At 44.6% G+C, this 24,470-nt stretch overlaps 6 protein-coding genes across 8 annotated transcripts; 3 read left to right on the plus strand and 3 right to left on the minus strand.

Moving 5' to 3' along the window:
• Positions 1–265: 265 nt before the first annotated feature.
• LOC120958245 (mitochondrial DNA helicase) lies at positions 266–2,829 on the plus strand. The gene is made up of 3 exons (XM_040380894.2): positions 266–1,096; positions 1,158–1,455; positions 1,532–2,829. Exons 1-3 carry the CDS (start codon positions 494–496, stop codon positions 2,689–2,691), a joined length of 2,061 nt encoding a protein of 686 aa, XP_040236828.2. The 5' UTR covers positions 266–493; the 3' UTR covers positions 2,692–2,829.
• Positions 2,746–3,470, minus strand: LOC120958246 (cysteine-rich PDZ-binding protein). Its single transcript, XM_040380896.2, has 2 exons — positions 3,137–3,470; positions 2,746–3,047 (listed from the first exon to the last, which is right to left on the minus strand). The coding sequence occupies exons 1-2, from the start codon at positions 3,307–3,309 to the stop codon at positions 2,918–2,920; spliced, it is 303 nt and encodes a 100-aa protein (XP_040236830.1). The 5' UTR covers positions 3,310–3,470; the 3' UTR covers positions 2,746–2,917.
• Positions 3,471–5,545: 2,075 nt separating this feature from the next.
• On the plus strand, positions 5,546–8,335 carry LOC120958636 (uncharacterized). Its single transcript, XM_040381576.2, has 3 exons — positions 5,546–6,070; positions 6,148–7,450; positions 7,543–8,335. The coding sequence occupies exons 1-3, from the start codon at positions 5,856–5,858 to the stop codon at positions 8,131–8,133; spliced, it is 2,109 nt and encodes a 702-aa protein (XP_040237510.2). The 5' UTR covers positions 5,546–5,855; the 3' UTR covers positions 8,134–8,335.
• A 1,197-nt stretch (positions 8,336–9,532) lies between these two features.
• On the plus strand, positions 9,533–11,679 carry LOC120957013 (damage-control phosphatase ARMT1-like). Its single transcript, XM_040378916.2, has 4 exons — positions 9,533–10,098; positions 10,200–10,532; positions 10,604–10,763; positions 10,824–11,679. Exons 1-4 carry the CDS (start codon positions 10,019–10,021, stop codon positions 11,574–11,576), a joined length of 1,326 nt encoding a protein of 441 aa, XP_040234850.2. The 5' UTR covers positions 9,533–10,018; the 3' UTR covers positions 11,577–11,679.
• Positions 11,680–12,849: 1,170 nt separating this feature from the next.
• LOC120957014 (histone H4) lies at positions 12,850–13,470 on the minus strand. The gene has a single exon (XM_040378917.2). The coding sequence runs from the start codon at positions 13,353–13,355 to the stop codon at positions 13,044–13,046; it is 312 nt and encodes a 103-aa protein (XP_040234851.1). The 5' UTR covers positions 13,356–13,470; the 3' UTR covers positions 12,850–13,043.
• A 1,403-nt stretch (positions 13,471–14,873) lies between these two features.
• LOC120957807 (solute carrier family 26 member 10-like) lies at positions 14,874–23,295 on the minus strand. 3 transcript variants are annotated; one of them, XM_040380173.2, is made up of 7 exons: positions 22,844–23,295; positions 18,724–19,568; positions 18,288–18,586; positions 17,979–18,083; positions 17,652–17,793; positions 15,675–16,279; positions 14,874–15,600 (listed from the first exon to the last, which is right to left on the minus strand). In XM_040380173.2, exons 2-7 carry the CDS (start codon positions 19,187–19,189, stop codon positions 15,139–15,141), a joined length of 2,079 nt encoding a protein of 692 aa, XP_040236107.2. In that variant the 5' UTR covers positions 19,190–19,568; positions 22,844–23,295; the 3' UTR covers positions 14,874–15,138. The 3 variants fall into 3 exon arrangements, with proteins under 3 accessions (XP_040236107.2, XP_040236106.2, XP_040236108.2); XM_040380172.2 differs by having other exon boundaries at positions 18,724–19,571; XM_040380174.2 differs by lacking the exon at positions 22,844–23,295 and adding an exon at positions 21,635–21,831.
• Positions 23,296–24,470: the final 1,175 nt, after the last annotated feature.

Below are 24,470 nucleotides of genomic sequence, written 5' to 3' on the forward strand. Positions count from 1 at the left end.
ACAAAGAAAGAAAGGGCTACAATGAAGTAATTAAATTAAATTAAATTAAATTAAAGTAAATTTTTGCAAATTTTCAATTGCATTTTCAATACGAATTATTTTTTGTTCAACTGAATTTTTTTTTAGTTATTAAAAGCTTTTTAATGCAATCCTTTGTAAGCGCATATTGCCCCTCAAACCCATAATCCACAGTCCCAGGTTTATAGAGAGTGGCACAACCAGCACACCTCATCTGCAGACATCTTGTGTTTGTAATCAAAACAATAACATAACCCCATTCGCACACATTCTTATTACGCGGTTACTTTCCAGCAGCTCGCTTTGTTGCCATTTGAAGATAGTTTTTTTTGTTAGATCTTATACCTCAAGGAGCAATGTTATGAAATAGTATTTTTAACTAATTTTGTATTTCGAATCGAATATTCTGTTAGCATTTTCCACTCCCTCTCTTTTCGTAACGCCACGTAACGGCCGACTGTGATGTTAGTGCGTAATGCTCGTGAAGCGTCTGTTTTGTTCGTACGCAAAAGCATTGAACCGATTACAGCGTGCACCGAGCGGAAGTAAACACACCGCCTCCGATTACAACGATGTTGCGCCGTTCGAATGCCGTTCCTTGGTGCGGAACTTCAGCATCGATGCAAACCACCCACCCGACGATGGACAAAAGCCGGTAACGACGGTGTCACTGTACCATATGAAGAAAATAATAAAAGCTTCCGGTACGGTGCTGGGCGAAAGTGTCGAAGGGCCCACCTGCATACAGACGGTGTGTCCCGTGTGTCACGTCGTACCGGGGGATGCGGAGGGAAAGCCCATCAGCGACGCGATACGGAGGAAAATTTTTGTGAACAAAACGACGGGCAATTTTACGTGCTCGTCGTGCCAGTATCTCGGCCGGTGGGATCATATAGAGAAGTTTTTCCCACCGACCAGCCGGACGCCGAAGACGGTGCAGGAGTTGCGCAAGCTGAGGGATGCCTTTCTAGAGCTGAAAGGCGAGCACGTGGGTACGGTGTGTCCTATCCCGGGCGATGCGATTGCGGTGGACACGGTGGAGAGAGCGCGAGAGGTTATTAAGTTCCTTAGCTTGGAGGTAAGTTGGCAAATGACTCTTTTGCTTTATAAACATATTAAACATGTCGCTGTTGTTTTAGAATATAATTCCCGACACGCTAGTGAGCGTGAAAGCACGCTGGAACGAGGACAAACGGGAGCTCTTCATACCACTGGTGGACGTGGAGGATCGGGCGATCGGTTACAAGACGCTCCACGTGGGTTCCGATGGAGAAGTATTTGAACGTACCGTGCCAGAAACGAATGCCAGCGGTCTCATTTATCTTAGATGCAACCCTTCAAACCCAGTAGCGAAGGCCAAAGACCTTAGTCAACACAATGCCATACTCGTACTTAACGTGCTCGATCTGCTTGCCCTGGGCAGTGTGAAGCTAAATGGTAAGCTCATTTAAGCTCATTGAAAGCAAAACCATTTCAAATTGTGCTTTTGTTCTCTCTCTTTTTCCACCTCTAGCCACGGCAGTATGTCTTCCGCACGGTCTTAAAGCACTACCTCAACAGTGTCTGCCCGGGTTGGAACGGTTCCAGCGGTTAACGCTGTGGTTCAACTACGACACTGCCGGCTGGGATACGGCCCGTAACTACGCCAAGAAGCTGGACGAGCGAAGGTGTCTGTTTGTGCGCCCGACCGATCAGCATCCAACGCCGTACCGGGCGCTGCTGGAAGGTACGCTCGAACCAAAGGCAATCCTCTCGAAAGCGCAACCGATTCTGCACCAATCCATCACGACGTTCCGCTCGCTGCGGCAGGACGTGCTGAGCGATCTGCAAAACATCGACAAAGTGCAGGGCGTCAAGTGGAAACGCTACCCGACGCTCAACAAGCTGCTTAAAGGCCATCGCAAGGGAGAGCTTACCGTACTGACCGGACCGACCGGCTGTGGCAAGACCACCTTCATGTCGGACTACTCGCTCGATCTGGCACAGCAGGGCGTTTCGACGCTTTGGGGCTCGTTCGAAATCCGCAACACCCGGCTCGCCGTAACGCTGCTCCGGCAGATGGTGGGCCGACCGCTGGACGAGAACCTTTCCGAGTTTGAGCAGTGGGCGGATGCGTTCGAGCGGCTGCCGATCTACTTCATGACGTTCCACGGCCAGCAGCCGATCAAGATCGTGATGGAAGCGATCGAGCACGCACAGTACGTGCACGACATCCAGCACGTCATCATCGATAATCTGCAGTTTATGATGGGGGTGCTGGACGAGTCGAAGCATCTGGACCGATACTGGAAGCAGGATGCGATCATTGCCGCCTTTCGCACGTTCGCCACCAAGCGCAACTGCCACGTGACGCTGGTGATCCATCCGCGCAAGGAGCGCGACACGGACGAGCTGACGACGAGCTCGATCTTTGGCGGGGCGAAAGCGTCCCAGGAAGCGGACAATGTGCTGATCATACAGGACAAGCGGTTAACGTCCGTGCGGGGCAAGAAGTATCTGCAGGTAGCGAAAAACCGGTACAGCGGCGATCTTGGCATTATGCCGCTAGATTTCGACAAGGCAAGTCTCAGCTACGCTCAGCGCAAGAAAAAACCGGACGGTGATGATGGAGGGTCGAACGAAGGGCCGGCTGGCAGTGAGCAGATTGATCGGACGTTTAGACGAGCGTTTTAAGGTGGAATGCAGGCGCCAGCGAAAGGTAGTAGTGTACAGAAAGCAAACAAAATGTGTAGTGGTCGTTAAAAAACAGATTGCATTTCAAACTGCCAAGAGTAAAGTGAGTCATAAATATACAAGTAGAGTCTCCGTGCAGTACTGAATGCCGTTCTTTCATCCGATATTTGCCGTCGTTAGCGGTTAAAACAATTATCCTAACACGTGTGTGCGTGCGCATTGTGTCCTACGTTGAAGATTGTCGGTAGTTTTTCACATCCAGCAACTTTTTGCCGCACATCGCACAGATGCCCTTCTTGTACGCACACTGCTGGCAGTAATGTGATCCGGCTTGGTGAATTTTCTGCTTACATATTCTACGGGGAAAGAAATGTGAAACAAATGTTTGATGATACATTAGCATACGAAAATACTCCACGAAGATGCAAAGGGATTGCTAACTTACCGACAAGGTGCAAAGTTTCCTGCCATGGGATTGTACCGTGCCTTCGCGCTTGAGAGTGCCTTATTTTCGTTGATTTTCCTACCACCGCCCTCGGTGGTGTTTCTGGCACCCGCCTTCCATGGATCGGGAGTGATTACCTTGCCCAGTTTTTTTTCACACTTTTCACAGACCATCGTGCAGTGGCAGTGGCTGGAACAAGGGATTGCGTTGTTGTATTGCGGGAAAAGACGCTCGTTCCAAGATTGACTGGCCGAGCTTTGTTTACATCAGGGGTGAACAACTTTAGCCCTACAGAACGGTGATATCTATATGTGGCGCATGTTGGTTGGTGGGTTTTCCGAAATAATGTGGAAGTATTTTTATGATGTAATCTATTTGTACATGTTAAAACAGAAATACATGATCTGATAACAACGCTTAAATTCAGTGAACATTCACTCCACGATAAAATTACACGGGGTCCAGTGAAACCAGCGCAGTGAATGCAAGCCCTCTACTGTAACCTCCAGCATGACAGCAACTGTCAACACAAAACGATGCAGTGCCCAGAGTGACCAGAAATACCGATTTATCTGTATTCCTACTGATTTTTCATATGCCTACCGATTCACAGATAAGCCTCCTAAAACTACCGATTTTTCATTTAACCTACCGAAAATCACAGATATTTGATTTTTCAGTCGTTTAAGCTTAATCTGTGGCGCTTGGGATGATGTTTCAAGGATTGCTAACCTCATTTGTTACTTATCGCGCTGATGCACGTTTGTTTGCCTGAAACTTTTTAATTTTTATCCGTTAAAATGTAATGTTCATAATAAGTAGAAAATGTCAGTTGCGTGGATTCCGAGAATTGCTCGTCAAAGAAAATCATTTAAATTTGAATTTGAATCTCGCTGTCGGCGGTTAAAGCTTACCCGACAGACAACCCAAGTGCCACAAATCCACTAAACGACCACTAAACGGCTTCTAAACGGCTCAAGTTCTCTACCGAAACGGAATATAGAAAGACTTCGTTTAGCAGACGGCAAACGACTCATGCATTCCAAAAATAGCGAAAAAGCTGGTGGCGCTCTCTGTTGGTGGGATACCCCAACCAGTTGAGCTTCATCGCTTGGAGGAGAGCTTTCTCATTTCCTCTGTACTTGTTGTGTACAGAAACGGTGCAGTGTAACCGCGACTCGATGCTGTCGTCCCTACCCGCAAATTTCCGTTAAATGCCTTCTAATCGCCTTGTATTCGCCGGCGAATTGAAGGCGATCAGCAGTGCATTTAGCAGTAATTAAATGCCTTTGAAATATGTCAATGAAAAATTTCGCTTTTAATTTGAAATTTGAAATTGCAACTGTCAAAAGAAAACCTTACAAGCGTCTTCAGCACTGCACTGTTGTAGTGTTCCCAGATATGAACGTGAGATTCGATAGCACGATTTACGTGTTATGTTCTCTTGCGTTAAGCTCTGAGCTATTTCACTTTATTAAAGATGGTCTACATTATTCGGTTGTTAAAGACCAACTCATTGAAAGGTGTTAATATATCAAACTCATTTCGATAACTCTAATAAAAGGAAAAATGAGATACATATTTCTCCCATCCTGATAATGAACGGTGAACATAGTGTAATTATTATGTTTTTTAAAAAGGTATTATTTTAATTTCGCTTCACATAAATTTTGTTTAAAGTAATTATAGTAAGAAAAAATTAATTTAAAAAGAAATAAACGCAGAAAAAAGATCATAAAAATCAGGATTTGAACACACGCTTTCTCGGTTCGGAACCAAAAGTGTTGTCACTGCTCTATTTGGCAGCTACATTAGTACAGGTGCAAATTCAGTATATAAACAAGCTAAGATGACGGCAAGCTATCTGTTCTCCTTGAATCAAAAAGTTGAAAGATTTCGAAGAGAACCCGTTACAGCCGTGAAAGTTTCGGTTGAAATCTTTATTCGCCTTCTAAGGCGACTAACGCCTTAAATGCCTTCTGAATGCCTTCAAAGCCGTTTAATGCTGGTAGGGGTGCAACTGACAGCATCCGACGTCCGAATGGCCGTTAAGGGCTTCGGGAGCGATCGGGCTACCGAGGGTCGGCACTCGATCATAGGCCGCGACCCGACACACACAACAGTCTTGTAGCATATACAGTGGAGCGCCGTTTATACGGGTACCTTTTATCCGGCTTTCCGTTTATCCGTGCTGTTGAGAAATGACAGTTCAATACAAAAGTGACATTGGGTTATGAGGAGGATATTTGAAATAGCGGTTATAAGAGCACATTGTCATAACAAAAAACACTATAATTCATATAATTCATTCATTAAGAAAGAAACCGAGAAAAAGAACTTGTCACCACAAAAAAAAATGTGCATCTTAGTATTTCTTTGGCTTAGAATTCCAATTTTGAGATCGACACTTCAGAAAAATCGTCATTTGTGTAACCGCTGAACCAAATCTAATCCATATCGTAAATAAAGGATGCATATTCTCGTGATATGGAACTTTAATTTTCCGCATTAGCACCCCCTCCCATCCCGCTTAAAACTTCTTTTAAGTTTCGAGTTTTAACCTACCGAAAACTACCGATAAAATTTTGGTGCGCCTACCGAAAACCGCCAAAATAATCTGGCCACACTGGCAGTGCCGGCAAATAAAACAACAAACAACACGAGCAGCGTGTAAATGCGTTCGGTCGCGTCCAGGACAAACAAGAGCGAAAATTAAAGCATGGCAGGCACAATGGACGGTACTGATCCGGCAACGGCCGAAACATGGACGATCGACCAGGAGGAAGAAAAAAGCCTGACCAAAATCATCATGCGCAACGTGAACGATCTGACGGTTGCAGGGTTAAGGCGAATGTGCAGCCACTACGGTACGGTGGTGGATGTGTTTAAAATCAAATCTGGCGGCACTGCGTTCATCGAATTTTCCACCGATACGTAAGAAAAACAAGCAACAGTAATAACTTTAAGATAAAACGGGACAATTGATTAATCTTTTTTTAATTCATTTGCAGCGAAGCAGGACTGGCAATTCAACAACTTAATCAGAAGCTTGGCTTCAACTACAATGCGGAACTGGCACAACCGAAGGAAACTCTACCCTCCGTGGAGCCAGACGCTTCCGCTCCACCGCAACCGGACGAGGACTGGGAGCAGGTTAGTGCGAAGCGTCGCTTCAACGTGGGCTTTTCACTGCCCTTGCTGATCAATTTCCCCGAGCGGGACACGTTGGCCACGAATGCTAACTACCGGGCGAAGGAAGGAACACTGAGACGGACCGATCCGGAGTCGTTCTTTCGCATATACAAAGTGTGGGAATCGTTCGAAACCAAGAAAACACTCGATTACAATCCAGAGGAGCTGAGAAAGCGTGTGGAATCGTTTCAAAAATCATACGCCAACGAGCAGAATCGCTTCGACGGGGAGACGTTAGTGTACGAAGGCCTCACCGCTAAGGAGAGCGCACTGTTCGACGTTACACGCTGTGTGGTATGTAAAGGGTACGGGTTTAGTTACTGCAAGGGCTGCAAAACGTACTACTGCTCGGTTCAGCACCAGAGACAACACTACGACGAACACAATCGCATTTGCCATAAGCGAGCGGGAGGAGAAGTGGCTGCGCAAAATGATGCAAGTGAAGTGGGGAAAAAGGTGGAACTTGCGACCAAACCGCAGGAAGTGCTCACAAGAGATCCTCTTCCTGAGAAGGCAAAAGTGTTTATCACCGCAATCCTGACGCCTGATCGTATTTATGTACGTTCCGCACACCCAGCAGCCGACACGATGTATCTGGCCACGCTTGGTGAATTTGCCTGCGCAGGACTTACGGCTGTGCCGGTGCAGAACAGCAAGGAACCGACGGCTGGAGACATTTATCTCGCAATGTACGAACCGTTGGGGGTTCACGGACGGGTACTGGTAACGGAAGTTGGTCCGGAAAGGTCCAAGTGTGCCTTCATTGACCATGGAAAGGTTGATTTCGTTAGCAATGGCGATCTTCTGCTGATTGAGGACACCGAACTGATGTACCGAAAGGTGCTGATCTACAAGGTGTGCCTAACGGACATAACGGACGAGCATGGAGAGCACGAAAAAGCGATGCAGTACTTGACGAAGCTACGGGACCGCCCACTGCAGATGAAGTATCGTCTCGAGGCGAATAATATCGTCGACGTGCAGCTGCAAACCCCCGAAGGAGAGAGTGTTAATGAACAGATCAACAGGTTGATCATCATTCCTCCGTTTGGCCGTGATTCGAACCAATACGACAGCACCGGACGGGGAGATGCCAAAAATGGAGCGTTCGTTATGTACAAGGTACGTGGTAGTGACCGAAAGGCAGGCTTACTTATTCGATTATTGTCATGTTTAATTAAAATAACGTTACATCATTCTACTTTGCCTCACAGGAAATTCCACAATCTGAGCCGTCGTTCGGCGAAAGCAAGCAGATTATGATACTGAACCGTACAACCGTACTGCTGGACAGCCGTATCACGTGGATAGCGATGAGCGATCTGCCCTACCTAGAGAATCTGCAGCGAATGCTCGAATCCTACGGCAAGAAGGTGGCCGAATTCCGTCAATCGTACGTACCGCGCGAAGGGGAAATGTGTTTAGTGCGGTGCCTGAACCGCTGGTACCGTGGCGTTTGCTACGAAACGGCCGGTGATGGTAAACCGGCCATCTTCCTTTGCGATTACGGTTCGATGACGCTGGTAGATTTGTCCAACATACGCAAAATACCGCCCCAGCTGGCGACCAAAACGATGCGAACTCATGATGGCGTGGTGGAACATTTAGCTGAGGCAAAGGCGGGCGGACTAACGCTGGATTCAATCTTCTTGGATATCTATCTGCCTGAGAATGAACCGATCTGTGCGGATATAAGCCAGCAAACCGTCACGGTGGGGCTGCCCGGTGCGGAACAAGAGGAAACCTACACGGTGTTAAATCTGCACGAACTTTCCGCTCTTATAAAATCGCGACAAGCTGAATAACATTGAGCATCGGTTCGATTTCTAAGAGGACGGTTACATCGTCGATAAACGGTAAAACGGTGATTAAAAAAGCGTACAAAAAGAAGTTTATTAGAAGATAAGTATAACAAAAACAAAATTTTCATCCAAGACAAATGAGGCATTACTCATGTGAAATATTTGCTTTTCAAAGATATCAATAAACATTATATTGTTTTATATGAATTAGTATTATGTTAGTATATTTGTGCCAATATTGTGTCAAATACAACTCCAATAGACTTTTTTTATAATTAATTTGAGTATTATCAACAATAATTTGCTCGCCAAAGCCTGATGTAAATGGAACACTTAAAAATTGGTTCCATTGCAAGCGATAAGCAATTTGAAGATTTTTGAGTTAAGGATTAAGTAAACAGTGTTTTGCTAATTAGGCTTAGAGTTACTGACAAACTTATGGGATAGAAATGTTAATTTACTTTTGTTTTCATTTAAAACTAATTAAACATTGGCCAGCATACTGTCTGCCGTTTTTCAACACCTGATGGGGTTATTTTAACGAATTTTGTTTTTGCTTGACGCCTAAATATATGCAATAAAGCAAGTTGGGAACAGTGAATTAACTACACAACACAAATTGCATATCTTTAGGCGAACAGAGGAAACAGGCTGCTTGTTTAAATGTGCCCAATTCATTCGATTAAAATATAAGTTACAGTGGAGCGCAGTTTATACAGGCTTCTCGGGACTTAACCTCGCCCGGATAAGCGAATAACACGGATAATGAGTCAAATGATATATTTTATCACCAATTCCTGGTTATGTTTTGGAAATTTTTCTTATTTTTTGATAGAATAACCCAGTTTTTACTAACTTCATGTTTTTCCAAAAAGAATGTTTAAAATTTGCCATGCATTATAGTGTTTTTGTTGTGACAATGTGCTCTTATAACCGCCTTTTCAAATATCCTCCTCATAACGCAATGTCACTTTTGTATTGAACTGTCATTTCTCAACAGCACGGATAAACGGAAAGCCGGATAAAAGGTACCCGGATAAACGGCGCTCCACTGTAAATTAATAGCTCTTGTTGTTTGCTTTTGCTTTTGTTTTGCTGCTATTCAACATATGTTTGATGAATTTTATATCAGTAATATAGCAAGACTAAAGCAAGTATTGATGCCTAACTCAAACAATAAAATCACCCTGCTTTCTCGCTCTATTGGGCTTGATGGTCTGTGAGGTAGAAAGAGAAATAATGTTGAATTTTTTTTTTCATGTATTCTTAAAATTAAAAAAAAACAGTAAGAAAAATGGTAATTACTCGTTGCTTTGTACGAACGGAAATTTTAAATAACACTAATCAACATACGTACCATAACAACTTTTCAGCCTACCCTCCACAAGCGCAATCTGCCAGGATTTGACAGTCCGCAAAACAGCTGATTGTTGCATACGGCGGCAGGTTGTTCAGTTCCCCCTTGATTTTAGCTGCAGCAACAACACAGCAGCATTTCCTTACCGAAGCAGCATCTCCAATCCATCCGAATCCATAAAGTGTTTACACGAAACTTATCACAATAAACATCACACTATCTGCCTGTGTACCTTCGCCTTATCTGCTGCGTAAGCGTCATGCGATCCAATCGACTGTATCGAACGTAAAGTCGTTTCACAGCATAACACACACACACCGGGGAAAGGAGCGGTTCTAAAAATAGTGCACACTGTTGTGTGGGGTGCTTAATTTATGCTCCCCTGCTGCTGCTGCTGTTGCTGCTAGATCTGAAACAAGGCAACCTGCGATCGTTGAGACAAATCATAGCTGGAGTAGTGTTAGCGCTGCTGCAAGCGAAGCAATTTCTGCGTAACTTTGTGCTCGAAGAAGTCGTTCCTCTGCTTCTACAATGACCGACCTAACGACCAAGTACAATATCATCGATGAAAAGCCACCCTTTAACGCACCGTTGAAGGGACAATACAAGCAGTAAGTATGGTACAATACACGCAGTAAGCTTCCCCAAAAGCATTGAAAATAATTGTTTCTTAATGCGTTTGCTTAATTCAATTAAACCCATACCCACCCAGGGGCTTCGGTTACTACACCATGCGCGAGCGACTGCCCGTCATCCTGACGCAGGTGATTGATCAGCTGTCCAAGGACAAGGAGCAGATTGTGGCCAACTTTGGTGGCGAAACGGCGCGCGAAGAGTTGAAGGGTGCGATCGGGGAAATTTCCAAGCTGAAGTATGAGCTGCAGACGGATAAGGACTTTCGCCCGATAAAGACGGCGCTCGGGGACGAGACGGTGTGGAACAGCTTTCTCGAGGGTCTTGGGCAGGACAATTCCTACTTTTCCGCCTGCTGGCTGTACGCGGAAACGTACATGTACCGGCGGTTAAACAACATCTTCGAGAACACGTAACTATGATTTTATCCATTTTTTTAAGTGGACTTTAACTAACAAACATCCATCGCTTATGTTTTTGCAGTCAAACGCTACAAAAGCTGGACTACTTTCAGCAGCAAAAGCATAAAGCGCTGACAAACTCGTACGATGCCATGGTTGCGGTGTTGCGATCCATCGAAGCATTCAACGGAGAAACCAGAACAACGGAAGAAATCGGTTCCTTTTTCCGCAATCTGTTAAAGGTGAGCGTTTTGAATTTGAAAAAATTGTCAACATACTTATCATCTATTCCGGATTGGTAGTTGAACCTTTGGGGCAATCGATGCGACTTGTCCATCAGCGCCGGTCAGGATGTGAAACAGGACGGTGACCCGTTCAGTCTGCTCGACTCGCTCGACCAGTGCATTGTGCGCGATCAGACACAAGACATTTGGGAGTGCATTACGACCAACGGCTCCTCTGGCATTGTGGAGATCATAAATGACAACTCCGGGTACGAACTGTTCACCGACCTTTGTTTGGCGGATTTTATCGTTCGTCATCAGCTCGCCCCCCAGGTGTGCTTCAACGTGAAGGCCATTCCGTGGTACATATCGGACGTAACGCCGAAGGACCTGCAGTGGACGCTGGACACGCTGGCCTCGAACGATTCGCAGCCACTGCTCGCACAGTTCGGTACGCGTCTGAAAGCCCACTTTGCATCCGGGGCGCTAGAAATGCGCCCTGTCGATCACTTCTGGACCTCACCGTACGAGTTCTACCGAATGCGCGACATTGCACCGGCACTGTACGAAAAGCTATCGCAGGCAAAGCTGCTCGTGTTCAAGGGGGATCTGAACTATCGGAAACTGTTGGGAGATTTTAACTTCCCGTACAATACGCCCTTCCTTGAGGCGCTGCGTGGCTTTCTGCCGACCAGCCTGTGCACGTTGCGCACGGTAAAGGCGGATCTGATCTGCGGGCTGCCGGATGGGATGGCGGAAGAGCTGACGCGCAAGGACGCCTCGTGGATGGTGACCGGGGAGTACGGGGTGATACAGTTTGCCGGGAAATGACCGGAATGTGCCGGTGATTAGGCGTAGCGGCGTGTGCTTTTTCTTATTTTGATTTGTTATGGGTGAGAGATTGTTTTAACGAAAATAAATTACGTTGCGTAAAGGGTGCGTTTTCACTTTCGTACAATAGACGCTAAGCAATGCTACTGGCTATCCAGCAGGTAAGGTTTAATACGTACCAACAATTAAGAAAGCATTGTGTTGCGTAAATTTAGGCATTCAGCAACTAGAACTAGAATAAACTAGGCAGATTTTTTGTTTTATAGATACTTAGCTAATGCTGGCTAAAACCTTATCTTAAGCTAGAACAAGGCATCATGATTGCAGAACATAGACTAGGAAGTACAGGACTGATAATGTGCTGTGGCCAATACAAACGCTACCGTCTATTTCAAATGGATAAGCCAAAATAATACTCAACGACTCTATGCTATAATCTGGATTATTTACGCCAGTTTGATCACATTGATTTGTTACTTTTTGTATTCTTCCAACACAGAAATGAGTTGTAATAAAATAATTGTATCACTTTCATTTTTACACACCCATCGATGTTCGGACGAGACCACAGCCTACTCATCGCGCGCAGCAAAGACATCGCAACTTCGGACGGCACGCACACATGCAAGATCATCTTGCGATTTTCGTCTACACACCCTACACACACACACACACCCAGACATGTTGGTACATGATCTGCGCAGGGCAATGCAATGAAAAGAATCGTTGCTTCTGCCAAAACAATGGAAAAATGGAGAAAACGAATTGTTTACCGGTTCGGCTTCGAGACGCACAAACAAAACAGTCGGATGCGCATCCTGTAATCGAATGCGAATTGCTGCCAACAAGAGAGAATCTGATGCCAGATAAAAAAATGGGCTACGGCACACACACACACTTACTAGTAGTCTTTGCATTTGTAGTCAAGAGAAATTTGCAAGAAACTCTTCTTAGTTTAATTGGCGCTTTATTTAAAATGAACTGAATAAATTAAAGGGACAAATGCAAACGGGAGACCGCTGTAAAAGAGCAAGCGATGATGATGCTGCTTTTCCAGTCTTGGCTGAAGGCTTTCACACACACTTGTACGTAGCTATAGATGAGAGTGTGTATCAGAATTTTCTCCTCTCAAGCCAGACATGACGCTTTCGCCGCCATCTTTGCACAAACCAAAAATGGCTTGCGAATATTCGCATCACCTAAACCGGCGATGTGGCTGTAATAAAACAATGAATATGAACACACAACCCCCCTCCTTTTGGACCAATTGGAATGAACGATAGAGAAGTTCTTTTTACTGCAATTCAATCAGTGGCCCTGAAAAGGGCCGTTTTTCTTGTATGCCGATGATCCGTGGTGGTTTCGAGATGAGCGAGGGGTGATGGCGACGGCGCGTGCGGCGCACACGGTCCCGCGACTGGGCACATGCACACACACGCGGACGCGCAATAGCACACAGCAAACTTCTTAACCTCCGAATCCGTAGAGCGTACGGCCCTGGCGCTTCAGAGCGTACACCACATCCATCGCCGTGACCGTCTTGCGCTTGGCGTGCTCGGTGTAGGTGACCGCATCGCGGATCACGTTCTCCAGGAACACCTTCAGCACACCGCGCGTCTCTTCGTAGATCAGGCCGGAGATACGCTTCACGCCGCCACGGCGAGCCAGACGGCGGATGGCGGGCTTGGTGATGCCCTGGATGTTATCGCGCAGCACCTTGCGATGACGCTTGGCTCCTCCCTTTCCCAGTCCCTTGCCTCCCTTGCCGCGACCGGTCATACTGGTATTGGTGTTGGTGTTGGTGGGGTTTCGAAGGAAAAAGCTTCACAAACTTGCACAGCGACGGTGTGTCGAACGAGATTTTCACACACGAATAAGGGGATTCTGGGAAAATCGGCTCTTTTTATAACCGCTGCCCAGACGCACAGCTCGCTAGGTTGGCAGCACGAGAAACGCCAGATGTTTACACTGCAACGGTCAGCGCTTGAAGTGTTTGTGGCGCCAAAAGCACGGCACAACAAGGCGTCCGATCTATGCAGGTAGAAAAGCAGCAAATTCTATTGAAATGTTCAAGGTCGTATGATTTTTTACATGAAATTTAGAAAACTGATTATTTTGTCATCGCATGTTGTCGCATATTGATTGGAGTATGTGCCTTCTTTCGACTTATTTTAAAATATTATTGAGATTGATATTATTGAGAAAATATTAATTTGAGATGATTTTTAAATAATTTTTAAAACACATCCACACAGCAATTTTAATCGGGTTTGGGCATTTTTATGGTTAAAATTTTATTATATTGGACCTAACAACGCAGAAAACAGTCCAACATATGGGCAGAAATCGAGACGATTCGGCTACCTCCTACAGGGCTTGCCATATTATTTTCTAAACATTTACATTTAATTTGTAAGCAGACTTATTATTCTGAATTTGGATGTTTTTTTTATTTACTTTAAATTCGTCTATTTGGAAAGCATTCTTTACCAGAGTTTATGAGTTTTTATTAAAAGCAGTTAAAATTTTATACCTATGCGAGAATTGTAAAACAGATAAATGGGGTAAACACAACATGTTTAATACTTTACATGTGCAAAATAATTAAATAATATTGTGAAAATACCCTACAAGTTTACGAAGGTGTTGTGATTTTTTAAAATAATTATTAAGAATGTTAGCAATACGAAGACGATCATTCTCCTGTTTTAAATTATATAAAATGCGTTTAGTGTATGATAAAACATAAAATATGACACGTCAAGAAAAACATGCAACCCTGCAATCTTCAGGACCCCTATCATTCTGACGCCGATCTGGATATGCTAATTCTACTGTTCCCTTCATCTTTTTCCGTATGATTGTAGCTTTTTCCAATGATATTGCCGCTACCTATCCGGTATTTTCCCCTTACTTCTTATTTTATAAATATATGGTGTAGCATAGAATAATAAAAAACAGGGTTTAAAAATAGGAAATGTTGTGAATATCCCCAAACTTCGCACAGGAAACAATGTAAATGAAAGTACATTTTTATTTTCATTCTTTCGATTGTTTCGGCAAGTTTGTACTTTAAGCATTATGTGTTGATGCTGTTAACAATTATCTACATATTTGTTTTCTTTATCGGTCAACATGTCTTAAAATTCGGATTCAAACCGATCATCAACACTTCAACGAACCTATTTGGCCTATTTCATTCGCCTCTTACCGATAGGTGTTCAAGAATATATTCTCAAAAAGTGTTTACATAAAAGTTCTCAATATTCTGCATCACCCAAAACAGTTTCAGGTAACTATTATTAAAAGGTGTATTTTGGTCTGAGGTGTAACTGAACGATTAGAAACCTGAATGTCCTTTAAATAGTTCTTATCTACTATACCTGTACAGAAAAATAACTATCATTGCTTCAAAAAATGGTCACCTAACCCTAAGGAAAATACTTTATCCCAATTGCGGCGAGCCGCAACTGTTAAGTACGACTGGCATGGCACGTAGAAAAAATGCACTCTTAGCTTAGGCTCGTGTTACCCTATACACGTGCGTTTTCTACACATTCGGCTACACAATCCCGGTTGCTCCGGAAACGACGCTACCACTGATCGAACCCATTCCAACGCACTCCTTTCCGAACTGGACGGCATCGTGAACGGAGGTAAACACCCGACAGTACGGTTTTTCGATATCGCCCACCAGGCCACATTTCAGCATCACCTCAAAGACGGGCGGCTGACATCCGGCCAGCACGATCTGTATGTCAAGCTCCTCGAACTCGCGCACCATCGCCTTGAACGTTCCGACGGCGGATGGATCGATCGAGCTGAGCGAGGTAAAGTCTAATACCAGCACCCGGCAGCTACTCTGCTCCATGGATGGCTTCCAGTCCGGATCCTTCCGCCGTTTAATCTCCTCCGTAAGATTGATGCCAAGCGTTTCGCAGACTGTCGTTTTAAAGGCTGCACGGGAGGCAAAATTAAGCGCACCGCAGTAGTGGAATATTTTTATGCCGGCGTGTTGAATCAGCTAAAAAAATGGACAAAGAAAAAATAAAGTTATTATCTTTAATCAAACGCCACGGGTTTCATTCAATCTCTTACTCCATCGTAACGATTCACGTCCAAATAAATGTCCGTATTGGGAACGTTTCCCAGCAGGCAGGTGTACGGTTTGAGCGCGCGGAAGAAGATGCAGCAAATGCTCAGCACGATGCCAACCAGCAGACCGATGTCGATCGCGAGCAGCACCACCGACAGGAAGGTCAGTATCCACACCATCCCATCGATCCAGCTTTGGCGCCAGAAGCTTTTCAGCTGCGTTACCTGCATCAGCAACCCCTTGAGGGAAACCACGATGATGCCGGCCAGCACGCAGCGGGGCAGCGGCTCAAAGAACGGGCCCACCCACAGCAGCACGATCGCCAACAGTCCGCACGAGATGACGGACGCAATCTGGGTGCGGCCACCGACCGAGTACTGGATCGAGGAGCGGGACAGCGAGGCCGCGAATGGGAAGCAGGAGAAGAAGGATGCAAACACGTTGCCCGTACCCATCGCAAACAGCTCCTGATTGAAGCCGATTTCGTAGTTTTCCTTCTTGGCAAAGATGAGTGCCATCGAGACGGACACGGTGTAGCCGACCATTGCCACTGGGAAGCTGTCGATCAGTATCGACGGCATCAGGCTGAAGTCGGGCAATGTGGGTGCTGAAAGGGATAGGTAACGAGAAGCAAAGGTAAGACGGTCGTTAATGAAGTTAAATATTCAACAATTAATTTCTAAATTTGCATTATTTTATTATTAAATAAAACTGAATTTGCGCGAATTGCAAGGGGAATTATTTAATTAGGAGTGTTTTGGTGCTAAACGAGAAGGCCGTAAAGAAATAGACCAGTCATTGGCGAAACATCTGGGAGTAAAAAATCAAATTTAATAGACATATAAGTTTTGTAATGATGCATTCAACTTAAAGTCAACTTCTAGTCAAATCTAGCCAATCGGATTTTTTAGTCGAAGTATTACAACATTAATGCATGAAGTTTTGTATACAACAAATCTTATTTGTTATTTGTATTATTAACAAATATTATAATCAACTTGTTTTTTTACCTATCCAATCAAGCCGTTATTTCATGAATTAAACATGCCTTCGAGTAATTTCGAGTATATCTCTCAGTACATCCATTTTAGCAGAAATTATCTTTCGATCATGTAAAAAGCTATTGAGAAATAAGCGCGTTTTGTTTGTTTGTTTGTTTTTTTTAGAATAAAATTAATTCCAGTCCGTTGTTATTTGCGGCTACTCTGATATACAATTCAATATTGTAAGATCATTTGCAATTGAATTAAACAATACAATGTATCACATTCACTGTGCAAGAATAAATCCGTTTTTAGTTTTTTAAAGTTGCTCAAAAGCTTACCGATTCAGTTCAAATTTAAAGATTCCAATGAAAATAAAAGGAATCAGCATTACCAGCTCGTTTTTGATCAAGTGCGATCGGATTGCCCAGAGCTAAAGAGCTGAAGCACTCCATACGGTTCGCGATCGGTAAAATTTGTCATCCCCTCGGCGTTCGGCGAAAACTGAACATGTTTTTTCTAACCAAATAGAACGATCGTAAATGTTCGAAGTAACAATGTTTGCGTTACTTTTTCCTACACTAATCTGGAATTCACAAAAACACACACACATACGCTCTTACACAAAATCCACGAAATAGCGCGATGAATAATAAACCAATTGTACTTTTTGGGGGGAGAAAAAGCACATGAGTAACACACCTGGTGGAACAAACTGTGTGTTCAATTTTTTTTTCTTCTTTGATAGGGATTGGGTACAATAATTTCTTCCATTCATTCTCAGGGCCGGTGTTCGTATAACATCATCTCAATAACAATGTGGCTAGCTAGAATACATTTGCTCGCACCGTAAGTGACGTTATTACCTTCGGAAGTGACGCATTATTAGTTATTGCAAAAAAAGATACATCTAAAAACTAACAATGTCGCGAAATTGATTATTATTAGTAAGGTTGGTACGCGTGTAATTCTCCACAACTCCACTTCGACACTTACCGGGCAATCCTGTGGGGATGGTGCCGATCGTTTTGATGCTGTACTTGTCCTGCAAATACAGATACCTTGACAGCAGCGTCCCGGCAATGACCGCAATCAGCTCGATCGGTATCGGAATGACACTGCGCTTAGCGACCCTCGGCTGGGGGGAAACCGGAACAATTTTAAACAAGCAAACAAACAAACACATACGGATTCCGTTAAAATCGATTGGCAGATTGTAATTGCAAGCTGCACCAAGTGTACGGTCGCTTAACGTGCGTGAAGCGAACCAAACTTGACATCCTTCGGACGCAGGCGAATCGCAAATTGGCAATACTCTCTTACCTTCAGGATCTCGTTGTTGAACACCAGCACCACGATCGTGATGGTCGATATGATGATGGCGGCCCAATTAACGTTTACGATTTGCTTGAAGATTTCGATGTAAATCTGTTGGGGATGGGAATGCACGGCGAGAGACGGGGAGAGGGAACGTATTAGTAATGTGTTGTTTTGTACGCGTAAGGTATATAGCATCTTTGCCGAAGGTGAACAAGCAGCTTGCAGTACTCCCAAAACGAGGCCAAGTTTGTTAATACAACTGTCCAGAACATTCGTGCATAAGTATGATTCACGCCACTTGGGGATGCTTACCTTTACAATTTCGAACATACTGCCGACGGAGGGTAGCGTCAGCCCGAGCAGGTCCTTGATCTGTGACGTAACGACGTGGATGGCCGCGCCGGTCGTAAAGCCGGAAACGAGCGTATCGGACAGCAGAAAGGATATTACGCCCAGCCGGCAGACGCACATGATTAGCTGCATGATGCCGACGACGAAACAAACGGCCGTGGCCACTTCCAGTGCGGTGCGGGGCGGTTCGCCCGGTTCGCTGGTACCGGTGTACGCTAGCACCGTTTTCCCAACCATAATGGAAACGACCGCAAACGTTCCTGGTTTGAGGAGAGATGTAAAATTTCAAAAAAACAACTTAGTGTTAGACATCTGGAGCCAATAGTTGGTGATTATTTGTCTAGAGGAACTTTAACTAAGCTTGAAATCACCATTAGTTATGCACATGAACACTTACCCATCGAGTTATGGCGTGAGGTACCGAACAGAAAGTACATCAGCACCGGGAAGAACGCCATATAGATGCCGACGATCGGCGGCACATTGGCCAGCAGCGCATATCCAATACCCTGCGGTATGTGCATCACCGCCACCGTACACCCACTGATGAGATCGCGCACTAGGTCCTTGCCCCACGAGTACTCCGGCAGCCAGGTAATCAGGGGAAACACAGTGCTACAGCAGCTCTTTGCGTCCACCTTACGCATTCGCGTCTTCAACTCCCTTTGGAGTGCCCGTTTCGGTTTTCGATACTGGTACGCATCGTTCAGCTGATGCTGCTGATAGAGTGGTCGCGAAACGGTCACCTGCGGCAGAGCGTCACCACGGGGCGTCACATCCGGGACGGATTGCTCTTCGGATAGCTCCTGGTAAAAGGTGGGATTCACAATGCCACTTTCCGCTCCAACCGAATCGTGCTTCATTTTCGTGCGATAGCAGTTTGCACGTCACACATAGAGCGCGTCCGACACGTTCGTTCCTTCCGCTGCGACGGCACTAACAAGACTGGCTGCGAATCCGTTCGAGCTGCGCGACAGGTTTGTGTGTACGGTTTAATAGCACGGTTGAAGGGGCGAAGAAGCGCGCGCGAGCGTGTGAGCGCGGGCTGCACGAAAGGGAAGAACTATCTTGCCGAGAACTTGAACCCGAGCCGCTCGTAACGGTGCGCTGTCCCCGGTGAAGGTTGGCAGTGGTTACTGTTTGCTCGCAGGCCAGGTAGCTGCTCTCCGCTCTCTTGGCGACATCACCGATTGTGGAGGCTGCGATACGCTTCCGAGTTATCTCTATTTCCTGCCACGGGTCCTGCTGGCAGGCTGAAGAAAAGCAATAGATTAGATGTGATGAGTCGTTGGTGGTGGGCTGTGTACCAATCGTGAACAATCCGTGTGTGGCAACCGGGATCTCACGGGTAAGCAAACAAAACCCATGGCCAAGCCCACGCTAGAAAGGCAAGGGCTTACCGTGGAGAGTGTTAAAGTATTTGGCTATTTTTTGCAAAGGAAAGTAACAATCCTCGAGATGAATTCAGGTTCTCCATGTCGTCGTCATTGTTGACTGGGTATTTAAGGTACAGAGTCACACAATGTGACTTTGAATAGCAATTGGGTAGGGGGAACATTTTTCAATCTAAGCAGAAGGTCTTGAGGTGTCTCGTACAAAAGCACCCAAAAGGCTCACGCCATGAGTTGGCAGAAACTGTTTAGCACCGCAAGAAGGGAAGGAATCGAAACCGTGGAACGTAAGAATGGGCTCAAGGGTTCAGGTCAGCAGTGAGCGCGGACCATTTTTGCGCATTTGCGGGAAACTAGTTTCGTCGGACGGCGTGGTGGCAGCAAATGCGGCCTTCGTCGCAACACTGGCGTAGCCCCGCTGCTGGGTAGCAATTTTAATCCTACCGAAACCGTGATCCCTCACGTGAGCAATGGAGGTGAAAGCAGATATTGTGGTGGTTCGGTTTACAAGTCGCACGGTACCCGTCAACACGCGAAAAGAGTGCGAGCGCAGGATTTGAATGTACGCGACGAGATCTGCGCTGCAAAGTTGGACCCAAATTGTGGTGGTGTTTGACGACTTCTTCGATTACTTTACTTCAACGCATGGGGACAACTTCGTCCAATGAACTGTGTGCGTTATCATCTCTGTCGTATGACGTTCATTACACAAAATCAATATATGTTCGAGATGCTGTATAATGAATTTCGAAGGAAGTCTGTCCAACATCTGAATGAGAAGGAGTACGATGGCCACGCTATCTGTGCTCAATTCGTCATAACAGCGATAAAGCTCCATTTACTGCACGGAATGCAGGCGCGAAAATTGAATTTCTTCTTAGCAGCTTATGAAAATATGATCAGATTGTTGATGTAGCGTTAATATTGGAGAACAGTTGAGGTCTTATCGAGATTGAATAAGACGATGTACTCTGCAGCGTACCGCAGAGATATAGCAATCACAGTATCGATAGCAGGTAGCAATCCATTACTACTCATGGTTCCTTCCATTACTGATCTGTTGGTGATGGAAGTTATCAAGGAAACAGACAGACACGAGCACCCGTATGGGACGACCTATGCTAATCGTGAGCGATATCGTCCCAAAGAGCCGGATGACGAAATTTGGGCACCAAACAATATACTGATAAGGCAGACACGAGCCTGTAAACAACAACACGTAGTTACATGCCTAGACGGTTTCTGAGGCCTTTTCTCGACACAGTAGCTATTCTGGGAGCGATATCTTTAGTTGACCGAGAGTATCACCGTCTAGCCACCTTCCGTAGAACGGAGTCCACAGATTTCACTCGTGAGATATAATTTCATCCAATATACGGTGTCAAACAAACGGGTAGAATAACACTCGCGATCGTCATTGGTGGTTATTTACAGCGACTTATGTTTGTCCTTCCTTTATTGGATCTATTTCTGTACCAGTGCGGAGCTTCTCACTTTTTAATTGCTTAATAGTGGCTCGTGTCCTAGTTTTAAATATTCATTCACTGTTGGGCAGCAACCCAACTGGAACACTTATCTCCAACTCCAAGATACTGAGTATCCGTGTGTGGGGGAGTGAGAATGAACTTATGCTTGAGATTGTTGTGTTGATTACTTTATGATTATGAATACATGCTACTTGCTTATCATAAACTGGTATTCAAAAGAAGCTAAACTCATCTTATTTCTTTTATTGTGCCACACACTTAACTGTCAACAGAACTTTTTGTTTGGGTTCTCTCTCCATCATGTACACAAGAAAGCCACGTGCCAAGTAATGTTTGAAATAAGAGTCGTGGAAATGTATAAATTCTCTGGTATCGGTGATCCAAAGAATCGGGGGTCCAAAGAAACTCAGTAACTGGTCAAACTACGTACGGGAAAACTTAACACACACACAAACACACTGATTCGTAACGACTTTAAAACTGCGACTTTAACAACCCGTGGCCGTTACACGTTTGCATCGACGTTCCCGACTGGTGTGTATCCAAAACAAACTGTTCTCGCTTTGATTGAAGCGATCGGGCAATAACGACGAAGTACTCTCAACAAATCTGCATTTCATGCCACCAAAGCGAAGGTCACGCGTGTAAGGGCATCTACAACTATACGAATAAAACTAGTTATTACGAGTTTAGCCGAAACAAACCAACACAAAAATATTGCATCCGCATCGCTAGAGGTGGTGGGGAATATGAAAATTGATTTTCAACAAACAACGCACAAATAATCGCAATTAATCATGACGTCAAAGAGAACAGAAACACAATAACAACAGACTTTCTGCGGGAATATTTTATGCAAACCAGTTTCTTTTTGGTTCTGACAAGAATTTTGGGATGTTTCTTCTTCCTCGCTCTCTTCACGGACTCTCCTTTGTCCATTAAGTAGCGTAGGCTGCGCCAGCCAAATTGAGGCGCGAATCGAAGCGCAAAAGAGTGCCCAATCGAAAACAAGATTTACGTTTTCCGTGGGAGGGGGATCCGAAGCACCGAGATGGAAGCGTCCTTTTGCCGTACACATCTCCCAACCGATAGCAATCTAGAATTCATATGATAGCGTCATATTCGCTTGATCTGTTACACGCTTTGCGCGATGTTCTTTGCGGGCGCTACTACAAGCTAATCGCACCGAAAGAGCCTGGGAATATAGGGAGGCTAGCTTTCCAACCAACCGATAGCAGTGTCGTTGCACGAGGACGAAGATCGTGGCACACATAAAAACAAACAAGTTGTTTGCAACACAAATCACGCGATTTTTGTTTTTGCTCTTAGGAGGGTCGGTCAGGACGAATACCTTACTGACAACATCCACTAGGGAAAAGGAAAGGTCGGTAAAAGGTAAAAAATGTTATTATGCTTCTCGCAGCCACAAAGATGAAGAAATTTGTTCTCGAAAAAAACAAGCTCAACTGAATAAACAGATTCGATGGACTGATCGACCCGTAACGGGTTCGTCCGAGTCGCTGAACGCAAAAAAGACTGTAACCATATACACGTTCGTGCAAGCACTGCTCCCTAGACGTGGGGCAAACAACACAGCGTACAGAAGAACACACATGAACCGTGACGAGGTTTTACTTACGATTTCAGGTTTTGTACACTGCTACGGCCGCCCGCGGGCTTACAAGCCCGTGGAGGGTTGATGGTTCTTTCTTTTCACAAAATCACACGCGAAATTGAGCGAGAGACGGCTGCGCGGTTCGGCTCTGACTGCCGGCCGAGTGGTGCTTGTGGTCCGATTAATCCACCTGCAAATCGCAGGCGAAGCGAAGCGCGATCGACGATCGACCATTCGGGATACTTCACTGATAGGTACTGCAGCACACACAACACACGGTTCTTCGGCTACCCGTCCAGCCCGTGTCAATTCTCTGACACAGCACCTCACCGGGAACGGGAGTGAGTAGTCGTGCCGGGGGAATGGGTGATGGTGCATGATGGCATACAGCGAGCCCCCTGTCTGACAACAGTGAAACTGAACCGTTCGGTTTGCTGCTTATCATCGTGTTATACTTTCCCGCCAACGTTCACGTGCGGCTTGTGATTTGTCGCTTCTACTGCCGCATTTCCATCGTCGAACAGCTACTGTGAAGCAAAGTAAAATAAAAGCAAACCTAGAGACAGTTAATTGATAAGATGATTATTTGAGTAGCTCTACAAAGTTATATAGGGTTTTTTTGTTGTTTTTTGGCTGAAAGCAATTTGTACTAACTGTACATCAAGTTCATGAAGCATATGCAAGTGTTACAGCCTTGGAGCTAAAAATTCAAACGCGATCATTTCAAAATCATGACTTCATACACGTAAAAGAACAATCCGTCCGATTAATCTCGGTTTGATTTGGTATGTAATTTTGTTTCTATCATTTTACACTAAGGAGTTTTGGTTTCGATTTTTTATCATTGTTTGTCCAAAAGTGCTTAACTTTTGTTGAATGTAATCATTTTTAATTTTTTATCGACATCTGAAAGGGCTCTATTACGTTCGAAAATAAAAACGTAATTTGAATCGTACCTTTTGTAACGGCCAAACAAGTCGCGTTATATTGGTCAAAAATTTGCCTTGTAACCGAAAAACTATGCAATCAACACATGCATTCCTGTGATACATTTTTAGTTATCATCTTTTTTTTTGAAGATCACCGCTTTGTTTCGATTCCCCAGATTGTTCTAACAACACTAAAAGGAAATAAAGAGCTTCTACGCGTTTACAATAGGGAAATATTTTGTGTAAATGAAAAAAATAATCAAAATGTGGATTCCAAACGAAATTATTGTTGTGACATGGTTTAACTGAAGGGTGAAAGTTTATTTTAATCTTAGTGACGCTTAATATTGTACAGTAAAAATATCTTACGATTTCTCTTTTACCGGCCCATACGCGACATATACATTGAAAGTGACACAGTAATATTCGAGCTCAAACATAAAATGGATTGAAAGATTTTCTTTAAAATTATGCACCACATTCGTGTAAACAATCTAATCTTGATGTATATGCCCTGTCTTTAGTGCAATTAGAAATATGCAAACCTATAATTTTAAGCTACACCACATTCAGAGAGTTCATCAATAAATGAAGATATATAAACTTCATTGCAATTAGGAGAAAGATAACCCGCTGTAGTGCGAAAGAGAAAATGTCAAGTAAAGGATTTTTTTTTGCAACGAATACAAATAGTTCTACGCACACATGTTTTAATGATTTAG

This window comes from Anopheles coluzzii, chromosome 3, assembly GCF_943734685.1.
Source record: "Anopheles coluzzii chromosome 3, AcolN3, whole genome shotgun sequence".
NCBI lineage: Eukaryota > Metazoa > Arthropoda > Insecta > Diptera > Culicidae > Anopheles > Anopheles coluzzii.

Coding starts and splice junctions, on each gene's coding strand:
- LOC120958636 (XM_040381576.2), top strand. CDS start 5,856: ATGGCAGGCACAATGGACGGTACTGATCCGGCAACGGCCGAAACATGG. Junction 6,071..6,147: donor ATCGAATTTTCCACCGATAC/GTAAGAAAAACA, acceptor ATTCATTTGCAG/CGAAGCAGGACTGGCAATTC. Junction 7,451..7,542: donor GAGCGTTCGTTATGTACAAG/GTACGTGGTAGT, acceptor TTTGCCTCACAG/GAAATTCCACAATCTGAGCC.
- LOC120957807 (XM_040380173.2), bottom strand. CDS start 19,189: ATGAAGCACGATTCGGTTGGAGCGGAAAGTGGCATTGTGAATCCCACC. Junction 17,794..17,978: donor TCAACAACGAGATCCTGAAG/GTAAGAGAGTAT, acceptor GTTTCCCCCCAG/CCGAGGGTCGCTAAGCGCAG. Junction 15,601..15,674: donor ACGTGAATCGTTACGATGGA/GTAAGAGATTGA, acceptor CCATTTTTTTAG/CTGATTCAACACGCCGGCAT.
- LOC120957014 (XM_040378917.2), bottom strand. CDS start 13,355: ATGACCGGTCGCGGCAAGGGAGGCAAGGGACTGGGAAAGGGAGGAGCC.
- LOC120958245 (XM_040380894.2), top strand. CDS start 494: ATGCTCGTGAAGCGTCTGTTTTGTTCGTACGCAAAAGCATTGAACCGA. Junction 1,097..1,157: donor TTAAGTTCCTTAGCTTGGAG/GTAAGTTGGCAA, acceptor CTGTTGTTTTAG/AATATAATTCCCGACACGCT. Junction 1,456..1,531: donor GGGCAGTGTGAAGCTAAATG/GTAAGCTCATTT, acceptor TTCCACCTCTAG/CCACGGCAGTATGTCTTCCG.
- LOC120958246 (XM_040380896.2), bottom strand. CDS start 3,309: ATGGTCTGTGAAAAGTGTGAAAAAAAACTGGGCAAGGTAATCACTCCC. Junction 3,048..3,136: donor GGAAACTTTGCACCTTGTCG/GTAAGTTAGCAA, acceptor CTTTCCCCGTAG/AATATGTAAGCAGAAAATTC.
- LOC120957013 (XM_040378916.2), top strand. CDS start 10,019: ATGACCGACCTAACGACCAAGTACAATATCATCGATGAAAAGCCACCC. Junction 10,533..10,603: donor AACAACATCTTCGAGAACAC/GTAACTATGATT, acceptor ATGTTTTTGCAG/TCAAACGCTACAAAAGCTGG. Junction 10,764..10,823: donor TTTTCCGCAATCTGTTAAAG/GTGAGCGTTTTG, acceptor CCGGATTGGTAG/TTGAACCTTTGGGGCAATCG.